The sequence below is a fragment of the Mustela putorius genome, unplaced genomic scaffold, assembly GCF_011764305.1.
Source record: "Mustela putorius furo isolate JIRA1106 unplaced genomic scaffold, ASM1176430v1.1 tig00001451_pilon_pilon_pilon, whole genome shotgun sequence".
NCBI classification, from domain to species: domain Eukaryota; kingdom Metazoa; phylum Chordata; class Mammalia; order Carnivora; family Mustelidae; genus Mustela; species Mustela putorius.
The window spans coordinates 1577694-1593078 of record NW_025421748.1 but is presented as its reverse complement, the minus strand read 5'-3'; the positions used below and the strand labels follow the sequence as shown (position 1 = coordinate 1593078).

At 50.0% G+C, this 15385-nt stretch overlaps 1 protein-coding gene across 5 annotated transcripts in view; it reads right to left on the bottom strand.

Moving 5' to 3' along the window:
• ADCY10 (adenylate cyclase 10) overlaps nucleotides 1-15385 on the bottom strand; it is a 69686-nt gene that overhangs the window by 32436 nt on the left and 21865 nt on the right. For all 5 annotated transcript variants that reach the window (XM_045087786.1, XM_004779261.3, XM_045087787.1 and 2 more), the window contains exons 10-18: nucleotides 15225-15343; nucleotides 14174-14250; nucleotides 12304-12493; nucleotides 9848-9903; nucleotides 6831-6984; nucleotides 4844-5036; nucleotides 4245-4331; nucleotides 2109-2383; nucleotides 388-524 (exon numbers count right to left, since the gene is read on the bottom strand). In XM_045087786.1, coding sequence (XP_044943721.1) covers nucleotides 388-524; nucleotides 2109-2383; nucleotides 4245-4331; nucleotides 4844-5036; nucleotides 6831-6984; nucleotides 9848-9903; nucleotides 12304-12493; nucleotides 14174-14250; nucleotides 15225-15343 — 1288 coding nt within the window. The remainder of the gene's footprint in view (nucleotides 1-387; nucleotides 525-2108; nucleotides 2384-4244; nucleotides 4332-4843; nucleotides 5037-6830; nucleotides 6985-9847; nucleotides 9904-12303; nucleotides 12494-14173; nucleotides 14251-15224; nucleotides 15344-15385) is intronic.

Sequence of the window (15385 nt, the reverse complement as noted above, 5' to 3'; positions counted from 1 at the left end):
AAAAAAAAAAACCAAAACCCACATGAAAAGATATTCAACATCATTAGCAATTTGGGAGAAGCAAATTAGAACCGCAGTTAGATATCACCAAATACGTAAAAAAGGACTCCGTCTTAATCACAGCCGCAGAACGTCCAGGAATGTTCTCCCTCACGTAACGTGGAGCTCCCGCCTCAGTGTTACTGGCTTCGGGTGCCCCAGTGTCCTTCCGTGTTCTTTCCCGAGGCACACGTTCCCCCACTGTCCGGTCAACGTCTCTCACCGTCTGGATATTGGATACCGGCTCCAGCACCCCTCACCTCCCCAAACCTCCTGACCCTACAGGATGTCCTCTATGGAAAAGCCCCTGCCTGCCCGCTCTGCAGAAGCCTTCACCAGGAGACTCACTGAACAGGTTGTTCCAGGTCATATTGGTCTTCTCCTCAGACTCCATGGGTTGGAAAACGAGGACCCGGTGATGATCAAGGTTCTTCAGCAATTCCTCACAGTAAAACGGGATCCCACAGCTTCCCTCCACCAGGTACCTGCAGTAGAAACACAGCGACCTGTTTACACCGAACAACCATCTCTTAGGAAGGAAAAATATTTGACTGTAATCTAATTATTTGAAAATAATAGTATTCTCTATTTGTTTCCACTTGCTTTTCCTTTTTAGGGTTGATTTTTCCCTCTTTCATTTTTTAAAAAAAATTACATTTACATTTCTTCAAAGTATTTCAAAGCATTTGAATACAGCAATACATTCATTCAAAGATAATCTACATAATCAGTGTTGCCTCCCTTGCTCGCCTTATAAATAACCATATCGGTTAGTTTCTGGCTTATCTTCTCAATGTTTGTTTTTAAAGATATCAAAAAAGCACACAGATGTATTTCTTACCTAAAAGACAGCTTGTCACTCCTACTGCATGTTCTGCTACACCTTGTTTTTTCACTCAAGAATATATCCTGCCCGGGGCACCTGGGTGGCTCAGTCGTTAAGCATCTGCCCTCGGCTCAGGTCATGATCCCAGGGTCCTGGGATGGAGCCCCGCATCAGGCTTCCTGCCCAGCGGGAAGCCTGCTTCTCCCTCTCCCACTCCCCCTTGCTTGTGTTCCCTCGCTCACTATATCTCTGTCAAATAAATGAATAAAATCTAAAAAAAAAAAAAAAAAAAGAATTTATCCTGCCCATCCCTCCCTATCAGTAGATCTTCTCATTCTTTTTAACGCTATGTAGCTCTCCACTGTGTGCATGTATCCTGTTTTATTCTACCTATCCTCTTAGAGCTGGACTTCTGGGTTGTTTTTAGTCTTTTGCTAACACAAACAATGCTTCGATAAAACTTTGTCCATACGTCTCTTTATAGCTTTGTTAATATATCTTTGAGATAGTTTCCTAGAATTGGGCTGCTAGATCAAAAGGTAAATGCACACATATATGTACACGTACACACAAAATGTACACATTTAGAGAGAGAAATCTGCACATACACATTCAGAGAGGGGATGAGCAAGAGGCGAAGGGAAGGAGCTGGGTTCATTCCTGGAGTTACTTTAAGTGAGACTTCGTCCCAGACTTCAGCAAAAGCAAAGCAAGCAGCAAAGCAAGCTCATTAGAAAGAAGGGACCACAGATACCAAGGTGGGTTGTAAGTGGCCGTGTTGTTAAGGGGACCACGATCTGGACCCCAGTGGGGGAGTCCCTGAGGAGCTTGGAGCAGTGGCGGAAAGAGCCCGCCTCCGGCACCTGCCGCAGACACAGTGATTCCAGCCGATCTTGCTTCGGCACAGGCTGTGTCTTTCAGGCTTACCAGCTGGCCTCTTGTGACAACCGTCGTGCCCTCTGTCACTGCTGATCAAAGGAGCGTGCCCACACCCAGCATGATGAAAGGGAAACAAATCTGATGTCGCTGAGCGAAGCGGGAGAAGCCGCGGCAGGAGGGCTAACCGGGAAAGGGGCAGCATGGTCCACCTCACCAGCCGCGACAGCCGGCTCTTTTGAAAGGTAGGATCCGTGGAAATGCAGAAATAGGCACCTTCAGGTGTGTTTTAAGAATCGGGATCAAGTCTGGATCTGGGGAACGGGCACGGGGGAAGAAGACCTCCAGAGAGAAGCAGGATACCCACGTGTCCAGTTCTTTGGGGATGCACCGGACATTGAGGTCCAGGCAGACTTTGTTGCGGATGTCCTTAGGCTGCAAGGCCCCGAGGGTCACGTAGGTGGCGTTCCTGTTCTTCATGATGGTGCGGGCCGCCACGCAGGGCGTGTCCGTGAAGGGAGACAGGGACATGATGATGAAGATAGGAACCGTCCGGATAAGCTTCTCCATAAAGGCCCAGGAGGCTGAGTCAATAAACTGGCCCTCATCAATGATGAAGATAATCCTTTCCTCTTTCACTGTCTGGACAAAATAGAGAAACAGAAAAATGCTGGAGGACTTTGGATTTTTATTCAAAAATTTGAAAAACCCATTCATGTATGGGTATGCATGTGTATGCATTTTTTTTCAACTTCTAAGATTTTGTTAACATGAGTTTTTAAAAACAAGTATCCACCAGTGTGGGGGTGAGGATGGAAGCGGGGAGCGGAGGGGGAGGGGGGACGGCACGGCGGCTCGATGGGGGAAGACTCTGTTCTGTTGGTAATGAAGCTCCAGGTTCATCCCGCCATGGGTTTCATAGTCCTCCAGGGACACATGGTCCTTATGTGGTGCTAAATTAAAATCTGTCCAACAAATTTGTACTATTTAGAGTCTTCTAGGAATTTGTGGCAGTTTAGACAGAGCTGGCTGGAACGGGTTCTTACTTTGTCAAACCCTCGTGTGAATATAATGCAAATTTTGTAGGGTAAAGTGGCCAAGTGGAAGTACCCACTACATTAGAAGAACTGATATGTGGGGCGCCTGGGGGCTCAGTCGGTTGAGCGTCTGCCTTTGGCTGGGGTCATGACCCCAGGGTCCTGCGATGGAGTCCCGCGTCGGGACTGGGCAGGGAATCTGCTTCTCCTTCTGCCTTCTCCCTTGGTTTTGCACTCTCTCTCTCTCTCAAATAAATAAAATCTTAAAAAAAAAAAAAAAAAGAACCGATAAGTTTACCACACATCATTTTAATCTACTGGCAAACAAAGATCTCTTGGGTTTATCTAATGGACATTTGCTCAACCGACATGTATGTATCCAACACACACTAACTGGGCACCGACTGGGCTGGGTGCTCCGTGGGCAGGGCTGAGGGAGACTAAGCTGGCCGGCTGCCTTTCCCTCACAGGTCTGCACTATTGCTCACGCATTAAGCATTTGTTATGCAGCCATCAGGGGTGCACAGAGCTGAGGATACGGCATTGAACAAAGTAAGAGCTCACATGGTCTCAACAGAGCAAGAGCCCCGCGGAGAAGCCCTCCCCACTCTCGGGGCTCCCCACAGCTCTTCCTTTCTCTTGGCTCCTTCTGGGAACACAGTTGGTTAACCCATTCTGCCCCTCCATGTCTTTACAAATGAAAGCTACTTTAAAATTTCAGATTTCGTAAGGCAATCATTATAAAGTATCACACCCTGTTTGGTTACATGAACTCAACAAGCCTACTCGTCGGGCCCCATTCTGTCACCAGAGATTTACTCTTCACTGACCTTGAGGACATTTTGATTAACGGGGAGGTTCGCGTTACATTTTTTTTTTTCTTTTAATTTTATTTGGCAGAGACACAGCGAGAGAGAGAACACAAGCAGGGGGAGTGGGAGAGGGAAGACAGGCTTCCCCAGGAGCAGGGAGCCCGATGCGGGACGCGGGGCTCGATCCCAGGACCCAGGGATCATGACCTGAGCCGAAGGGAGAGGCTTAACAACTGAGCCCCCCGGCGTCCCAAAGAGGCCCTGTTCTAAGCGTTTTACACAACCCTGTGACCCAGGTACTATTATTTCCCCTTTTACGGATGACAGACAAGGTAAGTCACTTGCTCTAGGTCACCCAGGCAGCAAGTGATAGGCCTAAGGGTTCAGATGTTGGTAGTCTGTCTACGGAGCCTACAGACCAACCACCTGGATCTCCCTGTGATCTCAAGCAGAGGGAGGAGGAGAGGGGCTGGTTTAAGAAGAGGCTGACCCCCGGGAGTCAGGAGCGCACCCTGGACCTGAGGTCTGGGAGGAGGAGGGGCTGTGGGAGGTGTGAGGTCACGGCTTTCACACTCTTCGAGGAAGCTCTGAACCCCTCAGGCCACCTCCCTTTGTCCCGCCCCAGCCCCATCGCTTGCGATCTGGTGCCCTTACTTGCTCCAAGATCTTCAGAAACAAGGTTTCCAGCTGCTTTTGCTTTTTTAAGGTGGTCATCTTGGAAACCTCTCGTGAAATAGGGAACTGCATAAAGAATTATGAGAATATTGAGCCTGGGAAAAAGCAGAAGGAGTTACTAGCTGTGTGGGCAAATCACTTTACCATTTGGGGCCTTCAAAGCATCATAAGCCTCACGTGTTAGACGGTTCATAACGTCCCTTCCAGCCGTCTCCCGTATGTCGCTGAATCTGACCGACACAGGACATGCCAGGACATGCTCCGTCTCTGCCCTGGCCGTTGCCTGCAGGAGCCCAGGGGCTCTGTGCCCGGCCTCGGCTAGTGCAGGGGTGCTCTGATGGAGACGTGAGGCGGGCGGATCCGCAGGGGCCCCGTGGATTTTCTCGGCGTGTGGAAGGTGGACGGAGGGTGGCAGCTCCCTCGGGGAGGGTTGGGAGCCGCTTCCTCGTCACCCAGACTCTCCGCATGAGAAAAGGGAAAGAGGACCCACGGCCAAGAGACGCGAAGTCGCCGACCCCAGGCGGCAGCCGCTGCCGGCGCCCACGTCTCTGCTGCGGAGACGCACTCCCGCCACTCGCCTGGACGTGGAAGAGGTCGTTGAGGAGACAGTAGAACTTCTCGTCCAGCAGAGTCTTCACTTTATTTTGGAGGTTGGTCTGTCGTTCTTTATAATGTTTACAGGCGTCCAGACCCAGAACGTTGGCCATGAGTATCTGGATGGTATAGAAGTTCTGATGGAAGCCGATCTTGGTCAACGCGATAGCAATGGTCCTGTTGGTGAGAAAACCAAGCAGCCCAAGGGAACACTTAAACACATTTTGTGAAAATAATCAAGGCTGAAGGAAAGCTCTGGCTCTTCCTGTTCAGTTGCTACAAAAACAATTCCCTAAGCTGTCTGGAAGCTGTGGTTTACTCCTGCGTCTGACGCAGCTCCTCATCCCTCCGTGTCCCGGAGCCCTCCGACGTCAGCCTAGCCATGTCCTCTTCTGCGGTCCCACGCCCACCACGTTGCCCCAACCCCGCAGACTGTCACCCACACTGCTGAGAAACCTGTCTAGCACCACGACTCCGTGGATCCCTACCACACACCGGTGCTGGACCAATGCAAATCCTCTCTCCCATTTCCAAGTTTTCGTGGCCCCCACTGCAGCGGCTCCTCACAGCCCTGTCCGATCCCTGCAAATCTCCGCTCATGTGCAGCCTCCTGGAAACCCTCCCCGGTGCCCTGACGTTGGGTCCCAGACCCCTCTCTGTCATAGGTTCCCAGTCCTCGCTAACACACTTCCGTCAACCCCACCGCAACCTGTTTTCACTCTTCCTCTCCTTCTCTTTCGTGAGAGCTCTGTGAGGGCGGGGACCGGATATTACTCATCTTGGGGGCACTGACGCTTGTCATGGGTGACTCATGTCCCCCCCAATTTCATGTGTCGGAATCTTAGCTCCCGGTACCTCGGAGGGTGATCTTCCGAGTGATCTTGGAATAGGGTCGCTATGGAAGGAATTATGTAAGTTAAGCTGAGGTCATGCTGGTATAGAGAAGCCCCTAATCCAAAATCACTAGGGTTTTTATGAGAACACAGACAAGGCACAGGAGAACACTATGTAAGGATAAAGGCAGAGACTGGGTGATGCTACTTCAGCTCTAGGAGCACCAACATTTGCCGGCCAACTCCTGGAAGCTGGGAAAAACCCATGGGACAGACCGTCCCTCAAGGCCGTCAGAAGGAACCAACCAGCCTGCACCTTGATCTCAGACTCCGAGCCTCCAGAGCTCAGAGACGGTACATTTCTGTTCGTCAAGCCGCCCAGGCCGTGGTGCTGTGTACGCAGCCCCAGCAAAGCAATTTAGCTCTCAGCTGTTCCTGGAACACGGTAGGTCCTCGGTAAGGGTCAGGATAAACGAATGAGGAAGTGTCTCCTCGTTATGAAATCTCCACTGTGACAGTGGAAGAGGAAAACAGCTTACACTAGTGTACGGTTTATAAGCAGACACCATAGTCCTCGTCTTAGTCACCGTCACTGGTCACTCTACCGAACACCACAGGGCCCCTGGCCTCAAAGTGCCACGTGGGCTGTCCCAGTGCCCTTGTGACATTCCTCCTACGGTAACAGCTGGACGGTGTGAGAACCTTAGCTCTGCCTTCCAAGGGAAAATCCAGGGGCCTGGCCTTCTCCATCCCCACTCACAGGGCTAAGTGGTTTGAACTAGCGGTCCTCTGGCGCTGGCCGGACACCTCTCTGGGCTTGTTCTTAGATCCCGCCCAGCCTTGCTCTCAGGGTCCGTGCCGCCACGCTCCCACTGCACACCGGTGACAGAGAGTGGCACCCAGGACCCGGCTGGCACCACAGCGGCATCTCAGGGGTCAGCCCAGCTTCTCATTTCTTCGTTCAACATTATTTATCGTCAATTATCTGCTTAGCTCAGAGGGTAGGACACCCCATAACTGACAGGTTGTGGGACGGTTACGTAGGACACATGACAGAGGGAGAGGGGCACTAGGGTAAATGAACCCTTTAAGGACATTTCTCTGGGTTCCCAAGAAGTGGTCACTGCAAGACACCCACCTGTGGTTCTCTCCTTGGGCCAGATACTCAATTTCCATAAGTATCTGGCTCTTCCCGTATCCTGATGACCCTTCGTACATTAGGACGCGGCTGCAGTTGGACACCAAAAACTCCTTCATGGTGCACATGAAGTACTTGATCTCCTTATCACGTCCTGTTGTTTTATTTTGTAAAAAAAGGAGCAAACCTAATCAACATAAAATAATCTAGAAACACAAAAAAAGCACATAGTGATACAACTTCTAAAAATACCTTTGGAATTTCCATGGAATTGTTCATGAACTTTCTTGAGATCCTGTGCACTTTAAATATTTTTTAATCTTTCTCTGGAGCTTTCCAGTTAACCATGTAGTTTTACAGTTTTGTTTGATCCCCACAAGCCATGAGGACAAGTACTTTTATAATGTTCATTAAAATATCCATGTAGCTTTAGCACAGAGAACCAAGATTCAGTGTGACCAACTGCTTAGATTACACAACAAGAACTCAGCCAACATTATCTGGCCCTGGAGCTTGTGTTCCTTTCCTTTTTCTTGTTTTCTGTAACCCACTAGAAGTAAATCTCCAGATTTTTACATCGGAAAATAAATGTATTAAAGTTAGGGTTCCTATATTGAACAATTACAGATACAGTATTTTTTTTTTATTTCTAATTTTGTGAAAGAAACTTGCTCTTTATCAATGAGAAATTATCCTTATCCCAGAGCCACTAGAAACATGACTAGTGTTAAGAAAATTCAATTTTTGATCTTAAAAAAACACTTTTTTGATTATAGTTTTGTTGACATCTGTGTTGTTGGTGAGCATACAATTTCATTTACAGGAGCTCTTGTAAGAGAAGGGCATTCCTATAGCCCCAACTTCTGACAGTCTCTTTCTGTCGAAGCTAGAGCTTCGAGGATAAGGTATGTGAGCTTGATGTTTGCCTCTCACCGATGGAATCAGGGAGAAATCGTATACTGTGCCACCGTGTTCTCATATGACTGCCATATTGAGTCCTTGGTCTTGCCGAGGGGGCCTAGGACTTCCTTTTGCTGTCACTCACTACCACAGTGAGCATACCCTAGGCTGGACAGTAAAGCCCCGGAGGAGGGGGAGTGGGCATTCTTCCTCCTTTCCGGCCTTCGGGAGTCTGGGGCCTGGAGTTACAAGAAGTGATCAGACTCTGAAAAACGCCTGCTGCTGACCCTCTGCCATTCTTTTAGGCTCTGCTGAAATCAGGATTCTGACCCAATGTTCCCCCACAGTGTGGGACGGAGCCTCCTCCTCATGGTCCTAATGCAGTTGGGCCCGGGATTTAATCTATGATGATGCTTTTAGGGATGTTCAAGTCTAACGGAAGGAATTCGCAAGTGTTCTTAGAAATGGCTGTCTTCAGAATCCACGGGCAGATCTTTAGGAGGGTCTCTCCCCAGAGGGTATATCCCTCCCTCGTTTTATGTCCACTTCCCTGTGAGGTCTAGTCCCAAGTCAGCTTTCTTAGGATAGGGTCCCTGCCACCACGAGTCACAAAAAGATCACTGCCACTGCCAGATTTAGATCACAGATCTAAATGTAAAAGGTAAAACAAAATTTCCGGAAGAGAATCTTAAAAAAATTTTTCCATGACTATCAGGTGAAGAAAAATGTCTAAATAGTATACGAAAGTCCTAGCTATAAGAGACTGGTAAGCTGGATTACATTAGAATAAAATGTCCGAGGGGTGCCTGGGGGGCTCGGTTGTTAAGCCTCTGCCTTCAGCTCAGGTCATGATCCCAGGGTCCTGGGATTGAGCCCCGCACCAGGCTCCCTCCTTGGCGGGAAGCCTGCTTCTCCCTCTCCCTGTCTCTGCGGCTCCCCCTGCTTGTGCTCTCTCTCTCTCTGACAGAAGAATAAACACAATCTTAAGAAAAACGTGCACACACACAGAGAGAATTGAAAGGTAAGTGCAGAATGGGAAAAGTTACGTACAGGAAAAACAAGAGACTGTACCTATTTTTAGGATATACAAAAAATTCGAACAGATCTATAAGAAACAGAACCTAATTGAAAAATAAATAGCAAAAGATCTGTATAGATACTTTATAAAAGATGATGTCCAAAGGGCCAACAAACACCTGAAAAAGGAGCTCAGCCATATCAGGGACATACGAATGGAAATCACAAGGAGACGCCACGATATACCCAACCGAGCCATTAAAATCAGAGACTGTTAAAACTAAGTTGTTGGTAAGGACAAGGAGTGACCAGAACTCTCATAATAACCCTGCTCGTCAGAATATAAACAAATACAGGGGTGCCTGGGCGGCACAGTGGTTAAGCTTCTGCCTTTGGTTCGGGTCATGATCCCAGGGTCCTGGGATCGAGCCCCACATCGGGCTCTCCGCTCGGCAGGGAGCCTGCTTCTGCCTCTCTCTCTGCCTGGTCTCTGTCTGTCACATAAATAAAATCTTTAGGAAAAAAAATATAAACAAACACAGCCACTTGAACAATCACTTGGCATCTCCTAGCAAAGCTGTGCCCACCGTCCTGACAGCTTCCTGGACACTCACGCCCAACAGAAACGCGTACGTGTGTTCACCAAGAGACAAGTACCAGCATCTTGACGGCAGCGTTTCCCATAGAAACCAAGAACCGGAAGCCACGGCAGGGTTGCACGAGGACGAAAGGACTAGCTGCGGCCCGTGTACAAGACGGGCTGCCGCGGCACGGTGCAGACCAACGCACGAGCCCTACACCCGCCGCCGCAGGGCAGTCTCGCGGCGTAAAGCTGGCTGACGGGAGGCGCGTGTGGTGACACGTCGGCAGCTTCATTTACAGGACGCCCCAAACAGGCCTGAGTCACCTCAAGTGTTAGACACCTTGGGGCGCTGTGAGGGCCCCCGGAGGACGGCTATTTTCCTACTGCTTTGCCTGGATGGCAGTTGTAGGGTCATTCTGTGGCAGCTCAGTAAGTCGCAGACGGAACGTTGCTGTATTTTCTGTGTGTTTTGTCATGGTTCGATAAAGAAGGTCAAAAATCAAGGCCCACTACCTACCCAGCAGCGGGTAGCCCTCGTCCCTGCTGCAGATGAGGTACGCCATGCCAAACATGCTGGAGCGGAAAAGAAAAGAAGTTAGAGTCGCAACAGGGAAATGCCGACAGCGCGAGTATTTCATTCTCAGCTCCCGGAAAGTCTCCTTTCCCCTGACTTAAGGGTTGCAGATGCCTGAGGCCGGAGAGCAGAGAAATTCTTACCTGGGAAGAAGGAGCCCGAACAACTTTGGAGCCTGGGACAGTTTCAGTAAATGCCTGTTGAGTCTGCACTGGTGGAACCAAACCTCTTTCTGGGGAAACCAGTCACCATGACGGGACTCAAGGACACGCACGTGGCATACGGCATCACAGCCCAGAAAGCACCACCGGGCGCGCAAACGGCAGCGGCCCCCTCCCTGGCGAGCCCACGCTTTGTGCCTCTCATAGCTCCACGCGCTCTGCATATATCATCCTTGACTCCTGATGAAGACCTCACCAAGACAGCACAAGTATGTCCATTTTACAGAGGAGAAAACAGAGGTGCAGAGAGTTTAGCTTGCCCAAGATCCCACAGGTAGTGGGGACAGTGCCAGGAATACCGACAAAATCAGCATCAAGCCGCCGGTGCCGGCGCTTACCCAACGCGTATCACTTCTTGTAGGAGCCTTTTCAGGCAACGGGACCACTGCCTTGCCAGCACTACTGTACTGTTTTGTTGTGTCTCTGTTGCAGCATATGCAACATACAGCTGATTTTGTCTACTGCATACGCTGGCGCCTCCCTATGAAACTGAGTTTGGGGGCAGGCACCAGGCCCGGTTCATATTTGCACTTCTTCACTCTCGTATTTGCAGAAATGGTACAGAAAAACTTTGAGGCGGCCAGTCTTGGGATCCGGTAGTCCTGGCTTTCTGGGGTAGACGGACTGATTAACGGCCACCCTTTTTCACCCCTACCTGTGTCTGTGCCCAGTGCTATTCACTCTGGGCTCGGCCTTGTGCATGCTTTGCCAGTGCGATGTTACCAGCCCTGACACAGGGACTGGAGACATGCTTCGGTGTTGGGCTCGCTCGCTCTCGCTCTTCCCATATTGCTGCGACGACATGCCTGGCGTAGGGTGATGCAGGCTGAGACACACAGAGCCAAACCGTCCCCGCCGTGTCACCAGACTCCACCCTTATCCCCCCTGACATTGTCCTGGATCGGCCGACGGCCTGCTGAGCCCCAGGCATGGGAACAAGCCTAGTCAAGATCAGCCAAATCCAGCCCAGATCGGCTGAACCCACATATTTGTGGGACCAACAAATGTTTATTGTGGTCTCTACTAAGCCACCAAGGCTTTGCAGCTGCCCAGAACGCAGCCTTACTGTGCATTTCTAAACCCGGCTTTTCTCATTCCTTCAAATAGCGTTTTATTGATGGTCTGCGCATGTCATGTGCAGCACCGCTCCCGGGAGTACAAAGGTCCGTAAGAAAGACTCCTTGACCCAGCTGTAGCCCTGACTCTGTGTCTGGCCGCTGAGACCTGGGTTCTAGCTGACACGGAGAATCGATACCTTTCCATGTCCCATTCACTCACTCACTCATTCACTACTGTCGGTGCCCGCTATGCGCCAAGCCTGGGAATATAAAAATGAACAAGAAATAGCCAGTCTCTGCAAAGAGCCCTCAATGTAGGAAGTGAAAAGCCTATCGGGTCAGTAATTGTGCGGGGTACGTGCCAGAGAGGTACATCGAGGAGGAAACATTGGGCTGCCTGGGCTGGACTGGGCCCTTCCGAGCCAGCCTCACGGAGGAAGAGATCCCTGAGCTAGATTTCAAAAGTTGACTGTAGTGTCCCCAGCAGACTGGGGATGGGGTGGGTCATGGAGAAGACCATCTATCCAGACAGCCCAGAGAAGGGGGCACAGGAGGAGCCAAGCTGGAAAGGCAGGGACTGCTCTGTGCGTCATTTCGAGGAAAGTGAACGTCATCACAAAGATGCCTGGGAGCCACTGAGGGGTTCTGAGTCCCCAGTGACACCCACACGTCTAAGCTGGGCTCCGGAGGAATGTGGCTCACTGCGGGCCGGCAGGAGCAGCCATCTATTACTCGCTCTAGCCCCATCGAGGCCTGGCACATGGTTGACATGACCAGTAAATACTTCATGGTTGGCCACTGTGTCCATCTGGGTCCAAAGAGATACTCCAATGAGGGACTCTGTTCTGTTTGCACAACCTGTGGAGACTTGCCCGCCAACGGTCAGTAATGAGGGTAGAATGGGGTCCTGCGCCATCTACAGAGTCAGCAGGATAGAGAAAGTTGAAGGATTTTGAAATCTGGGCCTTGGTCTGGGGAAGGCATAGATTTTAATTTCATAACTTGGATTCAGATCTGACATGGGCAACCAATGGGTTCTGTTTTGGTTTGGTGTTTTTGCTATCTTAATTTCCCCACTTCTTTACCAAAAAGTACCACAAAATCCACGCCCCACACTCACACTTTCTCATTAAGCCCCAGACACTGGTAGACCGGTCCCGAATCTGCAACACCCTTCATGACCTTCTTTGGAAGCTCTTTGAAAAAGTAGGCCGGGAGGTTGCTGCCATTGTAGGTGACGGAGTCACACGTCACAATCCCTGGGTAGTACATCATCATTCTGGCCGCGATGTTGACTTTCTGGCCGATAACTGAAACAGAAAGGAAGACGGCAACGACCAGGGAGAAAACAGCCATTGAACAATTAGAATGTGATCCCCAAGGGGCATCTTCAATCCTTACTCTGTTGGCCTCTCATGAATGACACAGAAGTCCTGCCTTCGACCACCTTCATTCTGCCCACGGTTTTTAAAAACTATACAGGGAGTTAACCTGATTAGCTGTCCACACAGTTTCTACCTCTCCTGGGAGGCCACGGGGACAATGTGGTCGGAGATTAAAGGGTCTTGAATATGGAGAAGGTTCTGTATGGGCAGTGACCACAGGCCTGAGGGCTCTTAGATGAGCCGCAGCTCGTGTTCTGCTACAAGACAGACAAGCACAAGCTTGGGTGGGAGACACTGACCTCCCCATGAGGCACAAAATTGCAACTTTTCATTCCATTTTCAAAATGAATCACCTTCATTTGGGAATGCCTTTTTTTTTTTTTTAAGATTTTATTTATTCATTTGAGAGAGAGAAAGAGAGCATGAGTTGTAGGAGGGGCAGAGGAAGAGGGAAGCCCGATGCAGGACCCTGGGATCATGGTCTGAGCCAAAGGCAGACGTTTGACTGACTGAGCCACGCAGGCGCCCCATTGGCAATTTCTTAAGATTGAGTAATTAGGGCTAGGAGGGGTGAGTGTGTAAGACAGAAGGGTAATACACTAGTGTACAGGCTGAAGGGAGCCATGCAGCTTCGATCCCCATCTCTATCTGTATGTTAGCAAATTCCCTGGGCAAGTTAGTAGTTTCGGACTCTCCCATGCTTTCAATTCCTCATCTGTAAATGGGGATGTAACAGTGTCCCCCTCAGGGGACAGTTTATAAGATCCGTGAGTGAGGACACCCCGGTGGTTCAGTTGTTAAGGGTCTGCCTTTGGCTCAGGTTATGATCTCAGGGTCCTGGGATCGGGCCCCCCATCGGGCTCCATGCTCAGCGGAAAGCCTGCTTCCTCCTCTCTCTCCGCCTGCCTCTCTGCCTGCTGTGATCTCTGTCTGTCAAATAAATACAATCTTTTAAAAAATTGATTATTAAAATTTAACCATGCAATAAAGCACGGTATCATATCTCCATACCTGTCACCCAGCCCCAAAAGCCCCAAACTTGTGGCCAGTCCTGCCCCGTCTCCACTCCCATCTGCTCTGCACCCTGCATTATTTAAGAAATCCTATCAGACATCGGTGGTTTCAGACATAGCTCTTCCAGTATTCTAGAGGTTTTGTTTCTGAATATCAAACGGTAATAAGGTAGTAGGAGGGAAGTCAAAGCAGCGAAACCACAAGATAACATTTACTTTCTATTTCCTTTTGAGATTTGTGTTATTTATCAGGAATAGCAATATCCTTAAATTTCTTTAGGATTTTTTGACGGGAATTAAGAGGTGTAACTGTCTCATGTTAACAGCCAGCGACTAGAAAGTCCCCTCATTCTCGGCCTCATTCCAGGCTGAGAGCCCCCACTACTCCCTCGAGCACCACACATCTGAGAGTTGTGCAGAGCCCAGAAACGCGCGCTTTGCCAGCGTCGAGCTGCCAGTGGGTGAAGCTACAGGGCTCGGTTCCTCCTGAGGACTATGTGCTCTACAGGGCAGGGCCCACGTGTCGCTCCGCTCCATCCATCCTCCCACAGAGCTGGGGCCAGGTGCGGGGAGGTGAGCTAGCCCAGCACACCTGTGTACTCGTGTCTCACAGAGTGTCCGACGATCCCGCAGAAGACGATCCCGCTGGCCACGCCGATGGAGACAGTACTGGGGCCCGGAAGAAAGCAAGAGAGTTGTAAGGCAAAAGGGAAAGAAAATGGGCAGAGAGACCGTGGGGAGGGCAGCAGGGGGCGGGCAGGGAGGGAAAGGGTTTTCAACAAGTAACTCTTCCACGGCGGGGTCTAGGGCCACTGGACAGGGTGGTCTAGAGCTGTGAAGGGGGGATGGTTTCAGACACAGAACTAAGTCTTTAGAAGTGATAAATCAGTTCACTTTTCTGCTATTTTTAAGTATTCATCTGGGCCACTTTTCTAGAAAAGAACCTCTCATTGCCCCAAGTGGACTTTCAATGGAGAGTGGCTGTGGCTGGAGGTAATTTAACTATCTTTGCTGTTGCTCGAAAGAACAAAGTCATTATTTTGAAAGGAGGTAACTCAGATGTAGTATGTGGCATCAAAAGCTAACTTTGTTGGTTCCCGAGGACGGCTGCATATACAGATGACTGGGGGCTGACACGGCGGGGATATTTAGAGCCGGGGGTGATACGCGTTAAAGTCGAGCTACAAGTTGGGTCCTTGGGGTGTTCAGGTTAGATGAACCCCAGGGCCTGGGCTCTCAGGCAGCCAGGGCTGGGGACAGTAACCCTTACTCATCTTAACCATTTTACTGTGAGTAGATCATCTGGAGGCCAGATCAATATGTAAATTTCCAGCCCAAGGACTCCTTGTATCTCCTAATTATTAAAAATCAGTGCAGGTGTCCAGCTCAGCGCCGGTGGCTCAGCCTCTACCAAGAAGTAGGCCAGACCATCGAGACACAACCCCATTCTGTTTTCTGGCAAACCTACTGCGTTTTGACTTTGTAAGGGTGTCCCTTTATCACTGCACCGGGGCTGGGTCAGCCCTCAGTAGGGAATGCAGACAGCCTTCTCCTCACTTCCTGTTCCCTGCCCTTGTCTTCTCTCTCCCTAGATACTACAAAAGGCTCAGGGACCACTGGATGGGATCAAGGTCAACACTCACCGGATTTTGTGAACCTGAGAGCAGAAGTCAAATATATCCACGGCACTCTCCAAGGCATGAGTGACCTCGTCAGGAGCCTTTTCCCCAGGGAAACCAAAGACACAGAGGAAGGAGCAGCCCTGTGAGGGAGAGAGTCAGCGAACACAGCATGGTGACCTTTA